General features: G+C 42.5%; 1 protein-coding gene across 2 annotated transcripts; it reads right to left on the bottom strand.

Annotated features, from left to right (window-relative positions):
• Positions 1 to 5,483: 5,483 nt before the first annotated feature.
• On the bottom strand, positions 5,484 to 24,650 carry smarcc1a (SWI/SNF related, matrix associated, actin dependent regulator of chromatin, subfamily c, member 1a). 2 transcript variants are annotated; one of them, XM_068569380.1, is made up of 28 exons: positions 24,414 to 24,650; positions 22,479 to 22,598; positions 22,289 to 22,374; positions 21,974 to 22,055; positions 21,525 to 21,617; positions 21,325 to 21,394; positions 20,929 to 20,998; positions 20,487 to 20,562; positions 20,035 to 20,160; positions 18,966 to 19,084; positions 18,039 to 18,169; positions 17,217 to 17,276; positions 17,068 to 17,105; positions 16,281 to 16,402; positions 15,891 to 15,962; positions 15,617 to 15,730; positions 15,286 to 15,439; positions 15,039 to 15,149; positions 14,741 to 14,800; positions 13,980 to 14,238; positions 13,295 to 13,456; positions 11,588 to 11,643; positions 11,034 to 11,187; positions 9,894 to 10,072; positions 9,488 to 9,622; positions 7,574 to 7,922; positions 7,176 to 7,301; positions 5,484 to 6,493 (listed from the first exon to the last, which is right to left on the bottom strand). In XM_068569380.1, exons 1-28 carry the CDS (start codon positions 24,597 to 24,599, stop codon positions 6,402 to 6,404), a joined length of 3,402 nt encoding a protein of 1,133 aa, XP_068425481.1. In that variant the 5' UTR covers positions 24,600 to 24,650; the 3' UTR covers positions 5,484 to 6,401. The 2 variants fall into 2 exon arrangements, with proteins under 2 accessions (XP_068425481.1, XP_068425482.1); XM_068569381.1 differs by having other exon boundaries at positions 18,966 to 19,060.
• Between the last annotated feature and the right edge of the window lie 64 nt (positions 24,651 to 24,714).

Here is a 24,714-nt window from a genome sequence, read left to right as displayed (position 1 = left end):
CAGTTAACAGTACCAAACTGCCGCGTAGACAACATGTATTTTCTTTTTTGTCCTTTCTTTCCAAACCAATGTGAATAAAAGGTCATATGGTTACATTTAAATGTATTATTATGCATTAATTCAATAATAAAGTTGATCAATATAGTTGAACAATCCTTTACCTCTCTCTCTCTCTCTCTCTCTCTCTCTCTCTTTCCTCTCTCTTTATGCAGGCAAACACACACACACACGCACACGCACGTACACGAACACACACACTCGGACGACGGAACGCGACTGCTAATTAATTTGTATTAATATATCCGCATGAGTGGTCCCAGCTATATTAAAATATATATGTATCTTGGCTTTTGCTCATTTATTTACACACCACACCAGCAGGGGACTGCATGGGGAAGAGGTCAAAAAGGATGCGACTGAAAAATGTGAGGGAATGAGCAATGAGCAGAAAGAGCTCAGGGAAATCAAGAATTTTATCGTCAACAAAAATATGAGAAACGAAGGAGGAGATCAGAAGTTGAGCTCATCGAATGTGTGCAAAATATGAAGCATTTCTCCTACAAATGCATCTTACTTTTGGTTATAAATGTAATCCATAGGATTACGTCACATGACCAGAAACAAACGAGACGTTAGCGTTAAAAAACCACAGCGAAGTCTCGGGGCACGAAGTCTGATGGCGGACGATGACGTCACTGCAGGACTTCATCGCAGTGTTTCCTCCCAGAGCAAATCTCAAGAGACACGCGTCAATCACGCTGCCGTCGTCCTCATCTCCTGGCGTTTTAAAATGAGGGAGGGAGGCAGTCGAAACCTCAAAGAAACATGAAATCCTTCCTAAAAATAGAGACGACTGAGGTCAGCAGACTGAGGAGCCGAGGAAAAGGTCACGGCTTCAGCCCATGTGTCAAGTGAAAATACCCTTGTGTGAAAACACTCGACCCTTTTGTTCCTCACTCGCTGTCAGATATTCTGAGCGGGAGAGTCAGCAAAAATGTAAATTGTTGTGTTTATGGAGCCTCTTTGAGAGACTGTTCTGCTGTGTTCACGCGCAGGATCCCGGTCCAGAAGCAGCATCAGAGCCGCTGCCCTCAACGTCTACGAGGAACTCTGGAGCAGGAAACACGTCATCAATGTGGTTCATTAATGTTACTCTGGGCAACAACTTCAGTCCTGTCCAACCAATGCAACGTGCACATGATGCACGAGCTCAATATTAGCATAATAACGTGAGGAAATTTGTAAACTGAGATTTAAACTGGGTTTAACTATCCTTTCTGATAGGTTGAACCCGGTTATAACATTGGATCTAATGTGAAACGCTCGTGAACCACCTAAATGCATCATTTAGTCTCATTTATTAAGTATTAATAACATGTTTGTGTTTCCAATAGTTGTGAACTACCGAAAATACATCTCTTCTAAATAGCTAGTTTGTGCATTTGAGATGATATACGGCGATGCAGAAAAGGCAGTAGAAATGGTGAGTAAATGTTTATTCACGATTTACAGACGAGATCTGTTCATAAGCACTTCGGTCACGAGGGATGGTCTTTTCAGAAAGTTGTTCCAAGAAAATGTAGAGGTAGGAAACACTGAAATGGAGCAAATTACAAGAACCCAAGGAAAAAATTGGAATATGTTGGATGTGATGCAGGCCCATTTTGAGTGATGGATTAATTAAACGGTTATCTTTATTATGTCGTGTCATATCAGAATTTTAAACTTTTTTAAGTGTTCGTCAACTTTCACGTGCGAATTCTCAGCATTGAGCAACTTGCAAACCGGGAAATGTACGAATGCCATCGTAGCTCATCAGCCGTGTTGCATCGTCTACTCATTCATTTACGCCTCCTTGATGAAACACACGGTTTGCAGACAAGTGGATTTTTACAAATGAGTGTGAGTTTATTGTCCTGTTTGCTGGCTCACCAGCTAGCTTAGAAAGCTGTGTTGCTCTGTAAAACCCAGAGAAGCTGATTGTTAGCGTGCGCTGTCTCCCTTCGCTCAAGCAATAAAGTGTTTGCTTCCGTGAATGAAGGTTTGCTGTACGAGGCTGCAGATTGCACCGAGCCTCTCCTGCATGACTGGAATGAAGAAAAAGTCTAATTTCAGAAGCTGAAATGTTGAACCAGTAAACATGAAGTAGCGTCTGCACTATTAGAATACTTAATGAGTGCCGTCCTCTTGTTCATCAGACACAACAAAGATAAATAAGACCCTGACACACAGTCATCACCCTCTGGCCCTCATCCCTCTCAATAACGTCCTCATGGTCAATCTGCCGAATGGAGAAACCCCCTCTCTCGCCAGATTACAGCGCTGTCTGGCTGGGATTAGGTTTTTAAACAGCAGGACTTTCTCTCTTTCCCTCTCTCACTCACACGAGCGCTAAACAAAAAAATCAATGACACCAATAACATCGTTTCTCCTCCAGATGAGTTTGGGCTTTTTGCAGTAAATCAGATTTAGAAACGGCCCTAAAATGAAATTTGCTGTCAATCAAAAATCTTACCACAGGTCACTGTCTGACCCCCGATAGTTCACATTACACTGCAACCAATAACGTAAAAATGTCAACTTTAAAAACTATAATAAGTGTGTGTGTGTGTGTGTATATATAAATAAATGAAATGCAGACAAAATAATGTTATTCAGCAAATGTCTGGCCTTCTAGAAGTTTTTGTTTTGATAGTTGCGTAACAGAAAAGATCCAAAAGGGATGAAAGAAGTCTGAGACGACGTCACTATTTCTTCCACAATAGCGCGATAAGCCTGTGATGTCACCACACACGGTAGTTTACACACTGTGAGCGCAGCAAGTGCAGATGTGTTTGGCAGCGGCGTCCCTAATCCCAACACAAAGGCAAAGAGGAAGCGACGCGAGCACATAATCCAGCGTCTCCTCCAGGAAAACACACCTTCATCTTCAGATTACAAATCCTGCACCAGCTCACTGGATGCACCTTTTGGGAGGCTTTTAGCCGAGGCCACATTTCACAACTAGAAAGGATGATCAAGCGCTCACTGACAAGGCAAAGACTGCCCTGTATGAGGGGAGGGCAGCTTGTTAAGTCGCAGGAAGGTCTGGTTCATCATCATCATCATCATACTAATAATATTCAGCTGCAGGTAGAGGAGATGCATTATTAGACTTTAAATATATATTTTCATAGCTTTTAAAGCACATTTTCTGTTGGGATTGAGCCTCAAAATATGTTTTTTTTTTTAATGTTTGGATATTTAGCATTAAATACTTCGGATAAACATGCCAAAATACATCAATCCTTTAATTGCACCATGTTTTGAACCTAAAAAAAAAAAGCACCTACAGCTTCCTCTTGGTTGTCTTAGATGTTTCTCTCGCAGTAAAAAAAGCTTGTGGGTTTTATGCCGGGTCATCAAAGCATGTAGTCTCAGAGAAGCAGTGAGGAAAAGCTGTAACTAATCAAAAGAAAGAAACCGGGACATCGACCTCATACAAAACAGTTTATTCGACAGTGTCTAGGTCCAAGTACCAACAGACCTCATACAAAAGAAACAAAAAAAAACAAATTCTACAAACTTCCAAAGAACAGAGATAACTTCCATCTACACAAAACTTCTCCTTAAAAAATACATTACCATTAACACAAAGAAGTATCGATTAAAGATAATATATGGATAGGGATGGGGAGGGGTTTCCGTCATATTTAGTGGATAATAACAAGCCTTGGTATATGATGTTGAACGGGAAAGGAGGTCGCAGTGAATGAGCGCGAGAGTGAATGACTGTGTGTGTGTGTGTGAGGGAGAAGAGGGCAACAGTAATGCAGCAGTCACGTGAGCAAGGGGGGAGGAGATCAAAGGAAAGGAAATAGGAAGGAGAGGTAGCGAAGGGTTAAAGAGGTAGCAAATAGCCAAGAGAAAGATTTCTAGAAGAAGAGGTAGCTAGCAGATGAACAAGGAAGAGGTAGCAGAGATACTAACAGGGCCAGCGGAGGGAAGACGCTTCACATTAAAACTCACTTTTTTTGTTTTGCTCAACATCAACATGTGTCGACTGAAGAAAGATGCGGCTATATTAGCTTCTGAGTTAGAAAAGAGTCGAGTTCGGATTACTTGTTTTCTTACTGTCTGGAGTACAGTAACCACCGCTGAGGAATATTTGTGGGATTTGCTCAGAAATCTATTAACTTAAATTTTTTTAATTTGAAATTGTATCAAATAACTGCTGCATCCAATCTCAAGACTAAACAAGTCACTTGATAAAAGGAATGGTGCAGATTACTTTCTCGACAAATCAAAATCGTCAATAAAATGTCAGCAGATCATGTGACTCCTGAAGCGACGTCTTCAAATGTCTATTTCTGTCCGACCGACGCTTCCAAACTAGTTGAGCATCATATAAAGACAAATGGTCTGCTGGAAACAAAGGATGAAACAAAAAAGCTTATCGATTGCTCATTTCCGCTCTATAAATAACCGGTTGGTGGTCGTTCCCCTCGTTTATGCGCCGTTGTCTTCCCTAAAACACCACCGGACACAATGATAGGCAAAAAAAAAACGTCAAATCACGATTGTTTTCTTGGTCGACGGCGTGGCATTCTTTGGCGCGCCGAACCACAAAAACGGGGTTGACACACAAGAGGGATGGTATTGCTTAGTTTCCCCGTGGCTGGTGGTCCTAAAGCAAAGAAACGACTGTGAGGTGAGCGAGGTAGGCAGCAAGAGGTGTCAGGAGAATGTTAGCAGAAGATGAGGGTGACAAAGTGGGGGCGAGTCTCTCCGCTACATCAAAAACATCTAGAAGCCCAACGCGCAGAGTTAGAGCGTCATTCATATTCTTTTGTTTCAGCCGAGCCGCATCTCTGTAAAGGCTGCGTGAAGTTCAGCAGGAGATTAAATGTATGCGCTTATGTGTGGTCCAGTGCTTTGTGGCAGGTTCGGTGTGTGTGTGTGTGTGTGTGTGTGTGTGCACGCAGTCTCCAGTGTGAGCCTCAGCTTAGCTTACATGTCTGTGCATTAGTGCTGTGGTTGGTGCGCGGCAGGAGGAGACTTTTGCTTTGACGTATAAAAAGATGACACCGTTCTTATTTATTTTTGCTCAGCAAATCCAGTCGAAGGAGCAAAACCGACCTTGAACTGATTGCTTTGTGGCACAGCGCTCTGGATGAGGGCACCTTCGATACCACAAACACACATTTAGTTGAGTAAATATCAAACTATTGTTGATTCATTCGCCGCTGAAAATAGTCCCCAACCAAGGCTTTGCTTAAAATTACAGCGACCAGTTGTTTTAGGAAATTACTGAGCCCCAAAAAAAGAGCTCACTTTTTTGAAATGTACGTCTTTAGTAGGAACCAATGGGCTCGGGGAGAGGGAAGTAATAAGAGACGTACAAACACATTGTTGGTTTTGGTATTATTGTAGGATTTGTTGGAAATTAGACAACTTAAACCATTTTTATCATTTTATATTAAATCAAGGGGGAAAAAAAAGAATCTGTCAAAGAATTTGGCAAACATGCAGCCTGTCATCTTGGTTTTGGTCAAGGTACGGAGACGGATAAGAAAACTACATAATTTTAGACTTGAGGGTTTATTTTCTGTCCCGGCAAGACAATAATTCACACCTTGAAAGACATGTAACGTTTTGTTTTTTGTCCAGACCTGCCTCATTTCCCCAATTTGTACTTCTTTCGAACAAAGACGACACAAGATGCACAAAGTGTGGCGACAGCAGTTACATGAGTCATGATAGCCCCCCTCCCCCCGCCTTGAACACACACAGAACTACAGTGCATCGTTTAAAGAGGAGCGAGAGGTAGATACTCTACAAGACACGAGCCAGGACAAGCTGTGTGTGTGTGTGCGCTTTATTCCTATCATTATCTGAATAACCTGCTACGCCTGGTGTGTGATACAGCTCAGGTTGCTCAGCACAAACACATACATGCAGGTCTGGCCTCACTAGCTCCACCTAGTGCTTGGCTTGCAGAAAGAGCCACCAGACAAGAGGAGGTGTGTGTTTCTGTGTACGCAGGAGGGGGGGTTACAGTGTCATTTTAAAAACAGCATAGGAAAGAGAAGAAAAAGATGAGACCGACAGTTGGTTTGGTTTTCTGTACACGAGTCACTCTCTCCAGCCTCCATGTGGCCCAACAGAGCAGAAAACAGTGTTCATTACTAGACGACGCTTGCCGCTGTGCCCTGAGAGGAAGTCTGGATGCATGTGTGTGTGTGTGTGGGGGGAAAATTGGGTTACCCTAGCCACTGAACCCCGGGTGTGTGTGTGTCCGATGATAAAGTTAACTGTAGTTTTGAGCGAAACATGACGAGCCAGTAGCAAAGGGATCAAAAAAGGGGTTCAGAGATTGAGTTAGTTGTGGGTTTGTATTTGTGTGTGTGTGTGTGTGTGTCTTAGTTGTCAGCCACTCGTCCACTCGCAGGCGCTGGAGGACCCACTGGAAGTGGAGGCACCGCTTCAGCCTGAGCAGCTGGAGGACCGGGGTCTGGAAAGAGAAGAGACACAGTTTTTATTCTTTTTCTTTTTAAATAGAAGCGCATAAGGTAAAGGAGAATCCTTCATGGGAGTCTGAAGCAGAGATGCCAAGCTTGATTTATTATTTGTTCTTCTTCTATGGTGGGCTGACCTTTAAGGTGCACTAGCTATATACTCCTTTAAGTAACAATTCACTCTAAATAATAATAATAATGTTCAAATGATAAAGCAAGGAACTGTCTTTTATTCTTTATTTCTGGAGAAAAAGATGTGCTCTAAATGATCAAAAGTACTGATGCCTGTAAAAAGAAAATTCATGCATAATAACTCTTTAACTCATAACTAATAACTGTTTTGGCTAAAGACCTCCCCAGGTTGGATAAACCACCACTAACTACAGCCTTGTGTGTGCGATGTGACTCTAATAAACAGCAATGACAAACATTTGAAGTAAATACCAGCCGTCAGCTCTCGGTCACAGTAATATTTAGATTCCCCAGAAAAATTTTCTGAGATTGTTTGTGATGTAAATACGGGGTTCTAAAAACAAAGCCTGCATCTTCCAGCATACTGGTTTTGATGAATTAAATGATGTACACATCACCCAGATATAGAGCCTTTCAAATCTGACACAAACTTGAAAACATAAAACACAAACATAGTGTGTGTGGCAGAAAAAGACTTGCACTCACACATGCCGTTGGGGGCTCCAGGATGGCGGGGGGGCATCATGGGAGCCATGCCGCCAGGAGGAGGGCCGGCAGAAGGCGGGCCGGACATCATGCGTCCCGGCATCGACTGGTTCGGTCCCATCGGTCCTGTAGGGCGGAGAAGAAAGGAGGGACAAATAAGACATGTGTAACAGATTGGCTGAAGCAGGAAACGTGGTGCTCTCTTTTTAGAAAAAATAGTATGTAATTAAACACGTCTTACACTTCTAAAGTCTCTCTTTGTTTCACTATTCGTCTCAAGAGGCTCAAAATGGAATTCCTAAAACTTTCAACTCAAGCAGATAGACACCCGATTTGTCCAAAACTCATATCAAACATCAGTTGAACCCCTCCTCCTGCGCCGTGTGTCCGTCTCTCACCTGTCTGTCCTGGGTGGTGAGGGCCCATTGGGTGGTGACCCATCGGTGGGTAGCCGGGGTGCATGCCAGCACTGGGTGGGGGCCCTCCGTGGTGGGGCACCGGTGCTCCGTGGTGAGGCGGGGGCCCTCCGGGGTGCATGCCCGATGCAGGTGGCCCGGAGTGGGGTCCGGATCCAGGAGCCTGCTGCCCTTGAGCCTGGGCGGCGGCAGCAGCAGCAGCGGCGGCGGCGGCGGCTGCAGCAGCGGCTTGCTGCTCCATCTGCTGCCTCGCCTTCATCTCGGCGTATTTGAGCTGCTCCATGTGGAACGCCTGGCGCTCGGTGAGAAGCTGCTGCCGCTGAAGCTCCAACTACAAGAAGGAGGTGAAGAAAGAGCAACATGGTTAAATGAAGAGATTCATCAGTACACTACAAATTCCACCACAAATGGCTTATGAGTCAAGTAAACATATTTATGGTAACACCTGTTTCAACAGGCTTTACAATCTGCACAGAAAACAATCTGTCTTTCGACCCTCGATTTCTTTTAAATATGAAGTAACCTCAGAAGGAGGGAGTCCTCTTCCAGAACGGAAAGACAAGCAATAGATGTTCGAACAGAATAACAAACGTAAAAAACTAAATGTATTTTATTTATGGCATTAATAACTCTCAGACCATTCGGAGTTCACGAGAAGGTCAACCAAATAGAAGTTCAGACTATAACTAGTATTTCCCTTTTTAAAATTCAGAATAACGAAAGAAAGTTTGAGTGTTGCCGTCGATTATTTCAGAAAGTGGACACAGTGAGCACAAAGTAACTCAGAGAGATTCAACGAGGGCTAAAAATAGGTCTTTTAGTAATTTGGTTGGAAAAAAAGCACTTTCTAAAGTTACATGCTTGTATGAAGAGGCTCTTTTTTTACTTCTATAAAAGCTCAACGACACTATTCCACGAGAGTGCAGGACATTTGCACACTTCAGTGGTCTGCAGAAGAGATGGTGCTCCGACAGACCTGTGAAGCCAGAAGACCAAATGTACAACTGTTTCTGTGCAGTGGGTTAGGGGGATCTTTGTTTGTATTTGTAGAGGTTCAGTGTTTAACGTGTTTAACAGCTTATGGCAGCAGCAGGTTTGATGTCTCTCTGGTCTTTGGAACAGATTATGTAAACCAGAGTCCTTTTCATGCACTATTTACAGCTGTGAAACTGGGCTACGCTCCCGATGCTCCACCGCAGAAAAACACAGCTTTACACTCGCTGGTGTCTCCCGGGAATGTCCAGAACTAGGGGGGGAGGGAGAGAGACAGAAAGACAGAGAGAGACAGACAGACACAGATAAAGAAAGACAGACAGAGAGAAAGAGACACAGACAGACAAAGAGAGAGAGCGAAAGAGCCACAGAGAGACAGACAGACCCCCAGTGCTGACGGTTCTTCGTTTTTCCCTGAAGAGGCCGGTTGAGACGACTGCTCTAGAAACTGTTTTATGCTCGGTTCAACTACTTCACGAAGAAGTAACTCTGTGTCTCGTCTTCAGTCTCCAGGGTGGATTCAGACCAAACGGGAGGCAACTTGCTCTGTGGCCAAAGTCGCTCCTTGGACTAAAAATATTTATGAGGTGTTTCAATTCAGCAGCCGCAGAAGTGGGACTATGTGAGCGGGTCGTTTTGGATAAATATAAAAACGCATGACTTGAAAACACATAATTGTGAACCATAACTTTAATTTACCCGTCACCTTTCTTGTCAAAAGGACGAGTCTCTTTCAACAGATCACCTTCATTATTAATAACCACAGCTGAGAGGCTTTTCCTGGGTGAGTGGAGATGAAATGTTAATGCTGGAACTAATGCAGTTGTGCAGGGTCAACGCTGGCCAATAACTTCCACATTTAACAAGCTTTAAAAGCTTCCTTTCTTTTTTTTTTTTACTTACGGCTTCTTTTTCTCGGTCCATGATGGTTTCCAGCTCCTCGAAGTGCCTTAGCTTGATCTCCAGCTTCTTCATCTGGGTCTCCACCAGCAGAGCTACCAGGGACTTGATCTTCCTCTCCTCCACTGCTGCCAAGTGCTGAGAGAAGAAAGCAAGCAGGGGGAGGCAGAAAAAGATTAAACATCTGGTCCAACACAGTGACATAAGTCCTTTAGCTCATTCTGGAGTGATTTAATGTACTCCGTTCATGAACGACTTCTTTACTTTACACATCTCCCACATTTTTCTGAACTTCGTTAAACAAGCCAACCTATTTTATGTCTTCTGAGTTCTCGTCCATGGTGATACTACATGATGTCCCAGGTAAACGTTGGGAAGACTTGTTAGAGTCAGTCGGCTGTGCTCTCACCTTGGCCTTGGTGGCAGCCGATGCCAGAGCGGCGGCGGCCGCGGTGGCAATGTTTCCCTCTCCGATGTCGTGTTCCAGTTTCTTCCTCTTTTCGTCTCCCTCTTCTATAGCTGCCTTCTCCTCCTTCTCCTTCTCCTGCTCGGAGGGCGACGTCTCCATGGACTCGTCCTTTTCTTTGTCTGACGGGCCGGAGACAGAAATTTAACTTCCACTCTTAATGCAGAATCAGCACACTAAAAACATGTCCTTCTGCCATCTTGCATAGGCGCTTTAAAAATGTTTCTACCCACTAAAGTTTGCAAGATTCTTTAGCAATGAGCGGTTGACAGCTAAAGGTACAAATATAAAAAGGTAAAAGGTGAACAATTGATCATTTATCCGATCCACGGGAAAATCTAACCAGCTAAAACTATTATTGGAACGGATTAATAGTTTTTGTCAAAGATTCTAAACATTCCCTCTTTCCAGAGAGGATTTGCTGCTTTTCTGTGTTAAATATGAAAAACCGAAGCTCTCTTGGTTGTTGGCTGTCGGTTTGAAGACATTACTATGGCTTTAAGAAATTGGGATTAACATATTTTAATACTTTGACATGATTATCTGTCTTTTCATTCGTCAGTAATACAGTCAGCAGTTATTTGCAGGCTAAATTAAGGGATGGGTATCATTAGGATTTTATCACTACTACTACTCTTATAGGTTCTTTCTTATAACAAAATTATTGCTTTTAACATACTATTGAGAATTCAATATTTAGATTTGATCTGCACTTTAAACTAAACGCCTTTTCTCCAGCAGCAAAGTCACAACAAACACATTATTATCTCACTGGAAACAAATCTAAAATGCCAATAAAATGAATCCTATTCCTGAGTTTATAAAGAATGAAGAACACAGACTTCAGCTTCAGTTCTACTTCCTGTCCTCTTTCCCCATCTGAAGGGACTGCTGGTAGAGGGCGGAGGGGCTGCAGTAAACAATAACGTCTGACCTCATCAATAGTCCGGTCTTAGATAATAGTAATAACAATTTAGTTTTGGTACCAATCCCTAGCCTTGATTAGGAGCTAATTGCTTATGAAATGACAACCCAAAGTGTGTGAAACATTTTCTTGTATTGCATCATGAATCTCATGGTTACCTGTTGGAGTGGTCTTTGCCTCCCCTTCCTCTTCGTTCTCCTCCTCTCGCTCCGACGCCTCCGATCCCTCCTTCTTCACCTTGTCAGCGGCATCCGTCTTGTCGCTCTTCTCTGCAGACTCGCTAGGCTTCTCTGCCTCGTCCTTCAACTCCGCCTGAAGTATGAGGACAGATGCACAACGTTAAGTGGGACCGTGTCAGCGCCACGAGAATAAGGCCTACATTTTAAGATCCGACTTAAAAGACGCAGTGAGATTCAGTGATGCTTAGTGCTGATGAATGATGACAGTTTGGGTTGTAAAGCCCAATCAGAGATGGTGGAAATGTGATAAATGGCCAAGAAACAGTATAAAAAATTCACCACATGTAAATGTGTCTGATGTTATTGCTTGTAAATGAGTTGATGCTCAGGGTAAGTGGAGGAATGGGTCATATTATGACCCGATCCACTTTTAGAAGGAAAAACACTGATTTCAACACGGCGCCCGACACTCGTTAATGAGGAAGCGATCAGCCAACCAGCAGTAGGATGCATGAAGAAAAACAAAGTTTTACCTTATCAGCCTGCTGGGAGTCTGTGTCTGTGTCCATCTTCTCGGCCTCTGGGGCTTCTGCAAGTGACAGTGAGGTGGAGAAATTAGCATCATGTCACAGACTAAAACCAATCAAGATGCTTCAGAGTGTTGTAGCCCACATTTTTTATCGCAACTGTTTATTTGCCGATAAATTGCTTATGCTGCCAAAAAAAACAAGCTCCCAGGCGAGAAAGAGGGTGAAATCGCATTCATGCATAATTAGACAGAGACATTACAGAGCAAATCCCAAAACTTTTGATGCAACTGTAACAGGATTAGGAAGCACAGACATATCATCTGGTTTGAAATTAAAATGCATGCATCGATTCTCTGAGGGCAACACCATACAAAATTAGGGGGAAGAAATTCTGGACAGGAATTAAAGGTCAACGGCATTTGAAGGAAGCACCGCCACGGGAAAGAGTGTGCGAGCATTTGCACACACGTGACCGGATGAATACATGTGTGCGGTTGAGTGTTAAACCGTGTCACGGGTGCACTTGAGCGTGCGTTGAGGGTTTGAATATTGATTGTGTGTGTTGGTCGGTCGACTGCTTCAGGCCAAGTGAGGCACTGAACACAATTAAGCTCATCGATTGCAACTGTGGCTCAAACAGGCGGGCAGTAATTCAGGTATAGCTAATAATTGTGTGTGTGTGTGTGTGTAAGGGAGGAGGAAGAAGGGAAAGAGGAAGAAATATATCAAGAAAGCATTGAGCAAAATAAAGAGAAAAAGATAGGCACACATTAGAGTGAGATGACCCAGTTTTCTCCTGCCCCTCCCCTGCACCATCTGCCACCGTAGTTTTAATCCACTGGGTATCATTGCACACGCGCACACACATTTCTGTACTGTTCCCCCCACTGGTGAAAGCTGACATGTACTATCTTCAAATGTCATCTGTCTGAAATTCAGGCAAAGGAAGACCATTTTCATTCAAAGATGGAGGAAACATGAAAACACACTCACGCAGTGACAATGCTAATATCTGCTGCCCTCCAGTGGCAACTAGAAGTGTGGAAATTTGCATCGCGATGCGGTGGTGAATGATTTAGCATCGATGCAACATTACTGGGAGTTTGCCTTCATTTCCGCTTGTTGTTCTTACTATCAATATTAGCGTCCGTTTCAATAAAAAAATATGAAATTCAACCGTGGCAATGTTTACCCTACTGGTGGATGCAGTGACATAGACCAAGTGACAGTGGAAGTGTGCTTTAGTTCATGAAGTGTAAAATGCCACAGAAATCCAGTGCCCTGTGAAAAATGAGTGAAACCTGTATATTTGTATACAGCACAGTAGTAATGCAGTCCAGAAGTTGATTTGTAATGTTTATGTACAGAGGTGGCTCACACAGATAATACCTTTTGAAGGACTTTCTAGCTAATGTATTAATTGATAAAAAAAGCATCCATGTGACGTAACGGATATAAAAAGAAAAAATCATGTTGACATGCATCGAATATCGTTGTGCATTTGAATGGTTAACAAGTGAAGATTCATACGTCACAGTACACTAAAACTACCAAATCGCTTGTGAAAAAAAATACAATTTAAGACCACAAGTAACAGACACATTTATTTTCATAAACGCCTGTTGGTAGTGTTACAGGTGGTATTTCCTGTCGGGAGATCGCAAGCAGCTCTACCCCCCCCCCCCCCCCCCCACCAGTCTTTCTACTCACCAGTCTTTTCTGGTTCTTCGGGGGCAGTGCCAGCGATGCCGCTGCTCTCCAGGCCGAAGGCGGGGTCCACCTTTCCTGTGCTCCTGGCCGCTTCCTGCACCTTCTTCACGTGAGCCTCCACCAGCTCAGCCGGCACCTCCTCACGCACGCGGGAGAACTCCTCTGCAGACGGAGAGGATGCTTATTACCAGGTTATTCAAAACTGACAGCCAATATTTCCATGAAGGCATTCTTGAAACATTTTTTCCTGTTTTCAAAAGACATAGGTACTTTGTCTATCTTTGTTTTCTATTCATGTTTTTATTACCAATTCCAAGTTTACCACAGAAAATATTCTTTAGTTTTGTGATTAAATTCTTTCCGCTATTGTGTGTTAATCTGAGTAACCAGCTGCTGCATACAATATCCTTAAAGAGATGTATGAGAAGTATGTTGAATATTAAGATTATAAATTAATTCATTTTGAAGTTCACAAATGTGAATCTACTTAGTCATGTTCATGATCACATTATTTTACATCAACTTGTGTAGTTGGAAAAAGTAACTGAGCCTGTTAGACATTTACATAACAGTCATGGGTTTTTCTTACATGTTGCTACAATCATAATCATAGTAGGGCAAAAAATCTGAGGCCACACAGATTTTTATGACTCTGCAGTTCCACCTTGCTTCCACCAGTACTCACCTAAAGCTGCTCGAGCGGCAGCGGATGCCACTCTGGGGTCGACCACAGAGGCCAAAAAGGCCACTGTGCTCATGACAGGGTTTCCAGACTGGCTGAAGGGGATGGGCTGGTAGGCCAGAGGGCCCAAGGAGGCCTCAGTGCTCTCCATGTACGGATCCTCAATGGGAAGGCGCAGGAAGTGCAAGATGCACTCGTCCTGAGTGCGCGAACCGATGTGCTCAGACACTTTGTTCCAGTCATCTTTGAACATCTCCAGCGCCTGGAAGAGTCGAGGGGAGTAAATTTACATTTAGCCATAAAGTCTTGTCAGAGTGCAATATTTATAGGAGGTAGGCAGGATCATAAAAGCTGTAAGGCAGAAGGTAATGGGAGGGCCGTAAGGCAGAAGATGATGGGAGAGAGGAGGAGGATTATGCACTGCAGAAGGGAGGAAATTCAAATGTAAAAAGGAAAGAAGAAAAAGAGTCAAATTGAGAATTGAGATTTATGAAGCAAAAAAGCACAATGTGAAAGGCTGCCAACAGTTAGAAGGAGGAATAGGGAAAAGTAGGGAAGAGAGATGGAGGCAATAGAAAGAGAAGATATGCTGATTGTCAGGTGATGGAAGTTAAAGATGGACAACGAGCCACAAGGGCATAAAACGTTTTATGTTTCCATCAGTGTTTATGACAGCCGATTGGAACAAGCGACTGTGTTTTAGCGCTGAGCAGTCATACATATTTAACGGGTTTCTTTCCTTTGTAGTGTCCTGTGAGACTCACCTCCAGCAGCAGAAGAGTTTCCTGCTCGGTCCAATCCCTGATGGAGTTAACCGTTTTACCCTGAAGAGACCCGGAACCAAAAGATCACATTAAGAACGACATTAGGAAAATGTATTGTCAGTATTTTAAGTAGAATAGAAAAGAGGTCTTCATTAATTGTCAATATCCACCAATATTAGTGAACAGAAAAATTCTACATGCTCTAAAATGGTGAACAAAGGGGCTATTGCCCCTTTGTACACCATTTTAGAAACCCGACAAAAATTATCTTTGGGGCTCAAGAGAATTGTGTGCCGACCTTGAAGTTTTTCTTGTTGTAGAGGTCACTGCGAAGGCCGAAGTTCTGCAGGTCGATGGACTTATCTTTGCCTTTGTCGGCGAAGTTGGGCATTGGCTGTTGGGGTGGAATCTAGAGGGATGAAACACAGCACATAAGCAACGATATTTTTCAAGCAAGTTCTGTTTATATCTCTTTTATTCAATTTACAAAGTCCCTTCATCTATTTATCATTCTCTGTATCTTGAATGTTCTAAATGGGCCCTACCGGTGGGGGTCTGTGGTTCAGGGGCATGAGGCCAGATGGCGTGTCAGCGAGCACGGTGAAATGGGGTGTGGGTGGGGGGCCCATGGGTAATGGGCGACTCTCGGAGTCGACCTGGTAGTTCACCAAACCCCACTGCTCCAAGTACGCATGAACCCTGGAGAAAGACGGCAAGAGACAATCGATATGCTTTTTTTCCCCTTCTCCATTAAGAAATGTAAAAAGGTGTGTGGCAGTGTTATGGAAATCAGACTCCATGTTGGAAACGAGCAGTTGCATGCCACCTGAAATCAACATCAGAAAGGGAAACAACATATTTCTAAACAATGCCCACCTCATGATGGCGCAGACATCGCCGGTCAAGTTCCTGCGACAGGAGGTGGAGGTGAGGTACTCCTGAGGGTTGAGCCGATATGTGTCGATCATGAAGTTACGGTAGGCAAGGAATCTGTTGAAGGGTCGAAGGAACGAAATGAGCGAAATGAGTGAAACTTATCACTTTGGATCTGCAGCCATATATCGAACAAGATTTACATATAAATGTTTGTGGTTTCATGTCATTTGTAATGATGTGTGGATGGTGTGTGCACGTGTGTATATAAGCTCACATCTCTGGTGTTTTGGACTTGTTCTTCCCGTTGAAGAACTCAGGCAGGGCTCTTCTCTCAATCTCATGGATGCTATCAGGAAAGGAAATCAAAGAATTGGTTTTATGATCATTGACTCAAAACGATGACTCGACTGTGGCTCCTTATTTGCGATACATCTGTTTAGCTGCTTTGACTGCCATAATAGCGACAGTGACCTTAGAGTTTTTCCACCTCAAGGGCACCTTCAACTGTAAGTAAAATACAGCCACTGATTCAAATAAAAAACAAGAATACAACAAATATCACTTCTTGAAAAGTCTTGAGCTTCAAGCCAAAACAAAATGTGTTCAATATTGAAGCACAGAGGCCTTAAGTTATCATACAGAAATAAAAAAGAGCAACACGTACCAGTTGTAGTCAAACCAGGCGCCGTAGCTGGGGATGATGATGTGGTGAGTCTGTTCAGTCACGTTGTCCTCACTAGAGTCCATCAGTCGGTTGATTTCAGCTTTGCCCTGCTCCTCATCATCCTGCAGGAACAGACACAAGAGACTTCTCCTTAAAACTTCAGGAAAAATACTCCTCAGTGAAGTTGGATTTGGGCAGAGAGGAAAAGGGTTTTGGAGAACCGAGACAATAAAACCATAAAAGGTAGTTGTGTGCACATCACATACCGTATTCAGGCCGGACACATAACAGATTCAGTGAGGGTGAAAAAGTTTTGACTTTGCAGGGTTTTCATCAGCCAAATGGTCCAAATGACAGGTTTTTTTTATATATAAAATTATGTATTGCCATGTCTCACTTTTTCTCTTTAAGGAACTTACAGACTGTTTTTTGTTATTCTTTCAGAAAAACCTATCTTTGCGCCGATAATGTATTTTATCTCAACTACATTGTATTGAGCCCTGATGATTTGTATACAGAATGACCTTAGCATGATGTGAACATTTTTTCTGTATTCATACTCTTTGTCTAGTCATGTTTTCTTTGTCGTGTTGGCAATTTGCAGAAGACAGTTGGTTCAAAATATTTGTTTTTTATTTGGTGCCCAAACTGTACATACTACCAGCTAATAGTTTTCTGATGATTCCCTTTCGAAAAAGGTTAATATAATTAAAAACATTCCAAGAGAGACTTTGTGAGAAAACCAGGCAAACAGTCAGCAGGAAGTCAGGGTCATCCATCATCTTACCTTTCCACCAGACAGCACGGAGTCGTCCTCCATGTCATCTGGAAAAAGTTAAAACAGATTTCAGTTGAGATACGTAATTTTTTTCTTTATGAATGGATTCAAATAATTTATACACAATAAAACAGATTTATTCCGTTATTGATACGCACCCAAATCGGCCACATTCCCTCCTTTCACTGGAGTATTCTCACTGTCTTTCTTTGAATTGGCTGTGTACAAAATAAAGAGAAAAAAAAAGATATATACATTTCTAAAGATTACAGAAGAGGGTAATTCAGTTGTGGGCATGAAGGCTTAACCGGCACTCCGGTTTGCAAAAGAGGACACTGTAATAGACAAGAAAAAGTTGAAAAAGTGGGACACCCCAGGTGGGACTTGATCTAAAAAGAGAAGAGAATCTTTCGGGAGCGTTACCTCGAACTGAACATCAGCAAGACATTAAGGCTTCCAGCTAACCACAGTGTCAGTCTCATATTCCCTATTTTATTTGCCCGTCCTGTTCATGTGTGCTGCTCGTTGTAATAGTAACAGACCCTAATGTCACAAACAGATGCTCCAGTGACTTGGATTATGATGCTTTCAAGCACTACTTAGTAACAATTTGTATTGTGCGTTAAAAAATTATAACGCTAATGTGATGCATTTAATTGTATCAGCCAAATTTAAGCAGCTTATGACACCAATTAAAACTACTAATCAAAGAAGGTATTTTTTTAAAAGACTTTCATTTGCGAATCATATGAATTGTGTGTTTTTTACGCTCAAAAACAAGTCTCAGACCTTTACAGTCATGCAGTACAAAAAAAGGCAGACGTCGTCACTAACGACCCTTCAACATTAATTTGAAAATGTCTATTACTTATGGGTTTATGTTTGTTGTCGTCTGTTTGTATACCTTTATAAATGAATAATAACTTTTTAACATTTCAATCAAACTGCCGACTCAGCCTGGTCACTCTCTCGCTGCATACCATTCTTAGACACGCTTCCCTCCTCCATGCTGGCACCAGCCGAGGAGTCGTCCATGTCCTTGGTCAAGTCCTCCTCCGTGTCCTCCTCCTCACCTCTGTGGCCCCGTCGCTTCCAGTGAGGCCCCTGGTTCCTGACACCAAAGAGAGCGATGGGTCAGTTAAATGTCACTTGTAATCCTTAACAGAACCAGCGGTTTCCTTCTTTAGCTGTGCAGATTACAATGTCATCTCGAACCATGAATCAAAGTCAGTGTGTTTGGACTTAACATCGTTTTTACATTTTCCAGCATCTTTAGTTGCATTATTTATTTTCAGTTTGCAGTGCATAGAAACAGCTTCGTTCCAGCAGCCATCATTTAGGTGAACACATTATAAATGTATCAGCGTACTGATTTGTAGTTTTGTGTACTTTTATCATCATATTTGTCTCGTTGTCTGCGTGTAGAGATGGATGCTTCGCTTTCTATTGCAAACCAAGTCTACCTCCGAGTGCAAATAAAAGTAACCTAATAGACATCCGTGGAGATATTTGTATGGCTACGTCTGGTAATACGTTTTGGTTCTTGCCACCACCACAATAATACTTTTTTTTTAACTATGAAAAGACACATCAATGAACCACACTGTTGCATTGGGTAACATGTTCTATTGCTACGAATATGGCAACCATAGTTTATTTGAGAGTCAATGCCACATGGCGTAAAAATTACATGAGTACCAAATTGGTATTGATCTGCCACTTAATAGTCCCAAACAAATGCTTTAATTACTCCAGTTAGAGTAAAATTCACTAGAAACTAGTGACTAGCTGTTTGGGGAAACAACAAACAACATTTGATTAAACTTTCTTTTATTCTTCAACTTTTACAACAATTATTTGCTCGACCTCGGCTTGTTAAGGACAACATCAAAAATTGGCCTTCTTACCCCTTCTTTCCTCCCTTCTTGCGGGACTCGGCCGGAGTGCTGGGCGGTGAGGGCGAGCGCCTCCTCTTCTTGCTGGCAGAGTTGGCCTTGCGCTCCTTGCGATCGGGTGTACGGGAAGACTGATCAGACAAACCCCGTGCAGCGCAGGGAGCGAGGGATGGAGGATGAGAGAAAGAGCCGCAGAATGAGAGGATGGAACGGTTGCACACACAAGGAGGGGAAGCGGTGGGAGAATGACGGCAGGGAGGGGAAGGGGGATGCCGTGGAGGTGGAGGAGACGACCAGGGTTCCTGTACGTTGTCCTCTCAAATGTTGCTTCTCCGTCACCAAAACCTTCACTTCATTGAGGTGAAAGATGTATCTGCTATAAATGTAATACTAATGTAGTACAGTAACGAATAAACAAAACCTCTGGATCAAACAGGCTTCTGAATAAATGCTCATTGTGTGAGCTTCAAATGAGGTGGGAGCATTGAATTAATTAATGTTACTTCCATTCGGCAACAGTGAATAGACCAAGACCAAGACATGTATTTTAACGAAAACTCTCCTTCACGTGGCATCTGATTGCAGTCATGTGGATTTAGATTACCAGAATTTTTTTCTGATTTCTTTTTTTATCCTGCCGAGTTCTCTCCCAAACATGGACAGAAACCCTGACATACATTAGGAGACAAAGAGCGAGGAAAGGTTTGGAAAGGATGGGCAGCAAAACGGACAAAGAGGCCAGACGCAGCCGAAGGAGATGCACAATCCACATGACACAGCCACATGCAACCAAACACAAAGACTTCTACACAAGCCGGCTGCCTCGTTTTCAAAATGTTTTCACCAACTTTCCCCACATTACAGAATTCATGATCAATATTTGATTTATATTGATCACGAACTGCCAATCTGAACATTCAGGGTCAGCTAGTTAGTTAGTTGATTATTACCATGTGGGACACAATCAGGAAAAGTTGTTGCTGATATTTAATAGACAACAAAGACCTGTTTCAAGCCGGACTGATTATCCGAGGGTTAGAAAACATTCAGACCCAAGACCACAAACAACACAAATACCTACCTCCTCCTCCTTGGGGAAGATCTTCTGGCGGGAGCTGACTGGCTTCTTGTTGTCATCCACCTCGTAGTCCTCTTCATTCATCCACTCGTTGAAGGCATCCGTTTCTAAAACCCACTTGGCGTGGACCTGAGTGGGAAAGAGACCGTTGTTTGACATGATCGTGTATGCTGATAGTTTATTATTCTGTCATTCTTCTGACATTATTAAACTTTCAACAAAATATCACAAAGCTACACCATTTAAGTGCTGCCGGAAACAACGACTACTTATTTAACAAAACCGGTGCTTCCTGGGTGCTTCTATTTCGAGGCAATCAAACAAAATGAAAATGAAAAGTGTATGGTACCCCAAGCTGGATACAGTTAATTCGTCCTTTTTAAAAATCAAAAGGCTGTTTCGATTTAAAGATGTTCGACTTGCTAGAAGTTCCTTCTCTCGTGCTCATTGCTCACCTTCCATGGTCTGTCGGTGCTGGGTGGGTCCTCCACGTCTCCATCAACCTCGCTGGCTGATACCCAGGTATCATAGCTGATGGAATATAAAAACAGTGATGAGACAACAACATTGATGAAGTGACATGCTGTTGCCTAGACTACAACACAGACCTAAGAGAGATTGTGTTATTGGCTATAAAAATAATTAATTAAACTATAAAACCAGGACAGTGTGCAAAACACGGGGAAATTAATGTACTGCCTCAAAAATAGAAAACATTGTGAAATTGAAATGTTGGGTATGTGTTATCCCATCAGAAGACCATTCTTTTCTTTAAAAACTGAACATCTTATCATGCTTTTCCTTTTTTTTAATGATTATTGTCAGGTGGTTCTTTAAACATCTCGAGGAATGAAAATAAGCATGTCAGTGATCCTCTTTCTCCTCCTCTCTGCTCACCTGTCTGGGGAGAGACCCCAGTGAACCAGAACCTGCTTGTCTTTCCTCATGACAGGACGAAGCCACTCTTCTGAAACACACACAAACCAATGCTGACATATGACTCTCGTATTACAAAAAGATTGGTAACAAGATTACAAGTCAAACTTTTGCTTACAATTTGATGTTATGATAAAAAATTATAATCTTACTGTAGTTTGCATTTTGTTTAAAACAATACTTTTGTATTTTTTTATTGCTATAATAAATAAAACTGCTTTTAAGTTTTAAATATACAGAAAGTGAGAGAAAAGCATTCCCAAATATTATGGGGTTAGATATTGAATCGGTATCTTTTGTCCAAGATTTGATTGACCTAATCTGTGAGTTACAATGAGAGTTACAATTCAACCCTACCTTCTTCTTGTTGGGATGGAGAAGGATAAATGTGGTGGGTGGCCTTCGACTTGTCATCCGTAATGGAGCCCTGAGAGGACAGAAGGGAGAAAATAATAAATAACAACCAAAGAGACTGCTACAGAGGAGTTTTCCATTAAAAATAAACCTAGACAATTAAATTAATGTTTAATAGTCTAGTTTGAGGTAGTTGGGCTTACCTGGTGCCGTTTGATGATGTCTTTGAGCTTACTGGATTGTTTCTGCTCAATATCCGGCGACAGGAAGACAGTTGGTCGAGTCAAGCAGTTGTTCTAAAAAGCACAGAAACAACATTGTTCATCCCAAAACCGTGTGTACAGGAAGATCACTGCTCATCTATTAATGTATCCATGCAGCTTAGCTTATTTAATACTGCATAGAAGTTATTACTAGTTACTAAATTATGACAGTGAGACAAAAAAAAATACTTTGAAAAAGCAGCTTAATGCAATTTAACTAAAACCACTAGTTTAAACTAACTAGTTTGAGGGTGCTTCCGTGAAGTCCAATAAGTCATCAGATTGATTCCTACAATATATAAAATACATTAAAAAACATCTACAGACTGCAGCAGACATCTCAATTGTAGACACTGAACTGTTCATCAAAGCAGCTGTGTGTGTCGTACCTGGACCAAGTTCTTCTCTACATTTAGGAACATTTCCACGTTCCTATCCATCCGGGAAGGATTCTGCAGGTCAAATCTACGCCTGGGGGGTGGTTGACAAAAAAGAACAAGACATGCAATGAGATGTGGATGCAGCAGTATGGTATATACAACAGCTACAACGCAGACCTTTGTAAAAAACAAGAAAAGTGACTGTGTAAATGCGGGAGTTTCTTTGTCATGACAAGGCCAACTGCGTTACCTTGTCAATACGACATGAGGGTTAAAGTTACGGTCAACACCTCTTTCTATGGAAGTTGCCACAAGTCAACTCACCATCCCTGCTCGCTCTTGAACTTGTAGACTGACCCCAAGATATGACAGAGAGCACCACCTGCCTTGAAATCCAGGAAACACTTGGCCTAAGGGTGGAAGAGTCACAATGAGGATGGGAAGTCTCTACATACAGGGTACACAAGCTAGACATTTTATAAACATTTATTTTATATGAAAATGTTTTGCTTACAGGTAGCTTGGTAAGAGCAGGGTTGTTGACCCTGCGTCCAAATGCATCTTCCTGGAACTGCAGCAGCTGGACCACCAGACCCGCCAAGGATTTACTGGAGGGGGAGTCATTCTGGACAGACTGGGACCAGACAGTATAAAAACATTTAATAAAATATATCCCAGTGAAAGATACATATATTCATCCAGAGCTGCATGATTTGTCACAAACAGTGCACCACTCTAATGTCAATAAGTAAGTGCAGATGTAGCATATTTGAATAGAAATGGAACAACAATAGATTTGATCAAAGATTGCAATAACATTTTTAAAAAACTACAATAAGTTGATCGGGGTAAATGTCTACTATTATAAGACTTGTGAATATTGTCATAAGAGACATGAAATGCTGGGAAGTGAAAACTAGAGCCTGATTTTAATGAAGCTTTATCATAGGAATTATGTAAAAAAAATAAAAATAAAAGGAGAAAAATGCCAAAAAAATAAATGTATCCTTTGTTTATCTTCTCGATGAAAAAACAATTTCACAAGATGATCTATTAGCTAAGGCAAATAATTGCGTCTTTTCAAAACATAAGGTTAGGTGATGATATAATGATGATCATCAGGACAATGTCATGAAATAGCTCAATTTTAGGGGGCCAAAATAACCTTAACAGGAAATTTTCAAATTTTTCATTTAAAATTGATGCAATGTTGCCAACAATTACAGCCAGTACAACGGCACTCTATTTGGAGCACCCACTGAAACATTGGCCAGCTGAGGTCAAAGATCGGGGTCAAGAACACCAATAGCTTGCAAAGTAGATGTTTTTGCTATCATTGGTCCTGTCATTTACCAAATCTCACACATGAATAACCTCATCAGGGCCGCAGATACATTTCCACTCCTCTCTTGGCAAATAACTACAATGCTGCAAGGGGATACAGGGATAAAAGCCCTCTCTGTGGGAAAATGGGACAAACTGAACTAAACAGCGGAAAAAGCTCACATTAGCCCTGGTGTATTTATAACAAAGACATCATCAAGGAGACCATCTTTGAACCTTAAAAAACACCCATCTTTGCCGTTTTAGATACAGTGATATCATATAAACAAACTCAAGCAACTGGGTTCACGTTTCTGCAGAAGCACGTTTACATGTTTACTTCCTCTGCGTGTAATACCTAGCTGCAAGCCTCCAAAACTGCATCTCCCGAATTCCTCAACCAGATTTCGCGAATTTAACTCACTTTTTTCTTAAACATAACCAGCTTAATTAAGTGTGTCAGTGGGTTTGAAGAGACCGGAGGACCCACTCTTTGTTTGGGTAACTTAGTGGGCGAGAGGAGCCTGAACCGGCTGCAATGCTGTTGTGTTGACAAAACTCACCCAGCGCTCACGCTTCAGCAATGAACACAACCAATTTATGATAACTCTCTGAGCACAAAGTATGAGAGAAGGAATTTTAAAAAAAAGAGTTCAAACTAGAATAGGTTTGCTTCAAATCTGATTGATTGCACGGTGTTCCGTGATTAGCTTTAGGCCCCTTTCTTCTCAATTGCTCATAAGGGAGTTCAGCTGATGTGTTATCAATTGAGAGACTTTTGCAAAAACTAGCTGGGACACCTCCAGCAGCTGTAACGTTAGTCCGCCTCCTGTTTGTTCACGTTTTCGCGGCAAAATGCGTTATTATTATTAACTGCACCGGAGCGGCAGTTGGCCACCTCGCTAACGGAGCGGAGCTAGCTAACAGATAAACAGCTCCACGAACCGTCAAGTTAGACCTTTTTCTGGATGTGTTTTCACATAAACACATGCTAACTGTGCATCGCCTTGAGCAAACAAATAAAAGTAAAGATTCGTATGGCGTCAGTGGGGGTTTTGAGCGGCCGCAGCAGCTAGCTCGGATAGCAGCGCCCCCATTGTGCCAGCGGGCCGCCATAGACGATCACCTTCTTGTAGTGCTTCCCGATCCACTGCCGCACCGTCTCGAACTGGGACACGGTCTCTGAACTCTCCCAGAATTTGGTAGACGGGCCGCCGTCTTTCTTTCGGCCCACTGCGGTCCCGCCGCCGACCGGGCCGGTGGCCGGTCCGCCTGAGCCCGTTCCGCCTGCCGTTGTCGCCGCCGTCGCCATTGTGTGCTTTTTTGTCCGCTCCGTCGTCTTTCTCTCCTCACGGCGTCGCTCACCGTGCAAGTTTTCGAATGATGTTGCGCAGCCGCAGACGTGTTGACATTTTTGAGTCTCGCGA

Source organism: Clinocottus analis, unplaced genomic scaffold, assembly GCF_023055335.1.
Source record: "Clinocottus analis isolate CAN_PGR_092001 unplaced genomic scaffold, fCliAna1.0.p SCAF_9, whole genome shotgun sequence".
NCBI classification, from domain to species: domain Eukaryota; kingdom Metazoa; phylum Chordata; class Actinopteri; order Perciformes; family Cottidae; genus Clinocottus; species Clinocottus analis.
The sequence above is the reverse complement of the archived record's forward strand: the minus strand, read 5'-3'. Positions and strand labels throughout refer to the sequence as shown.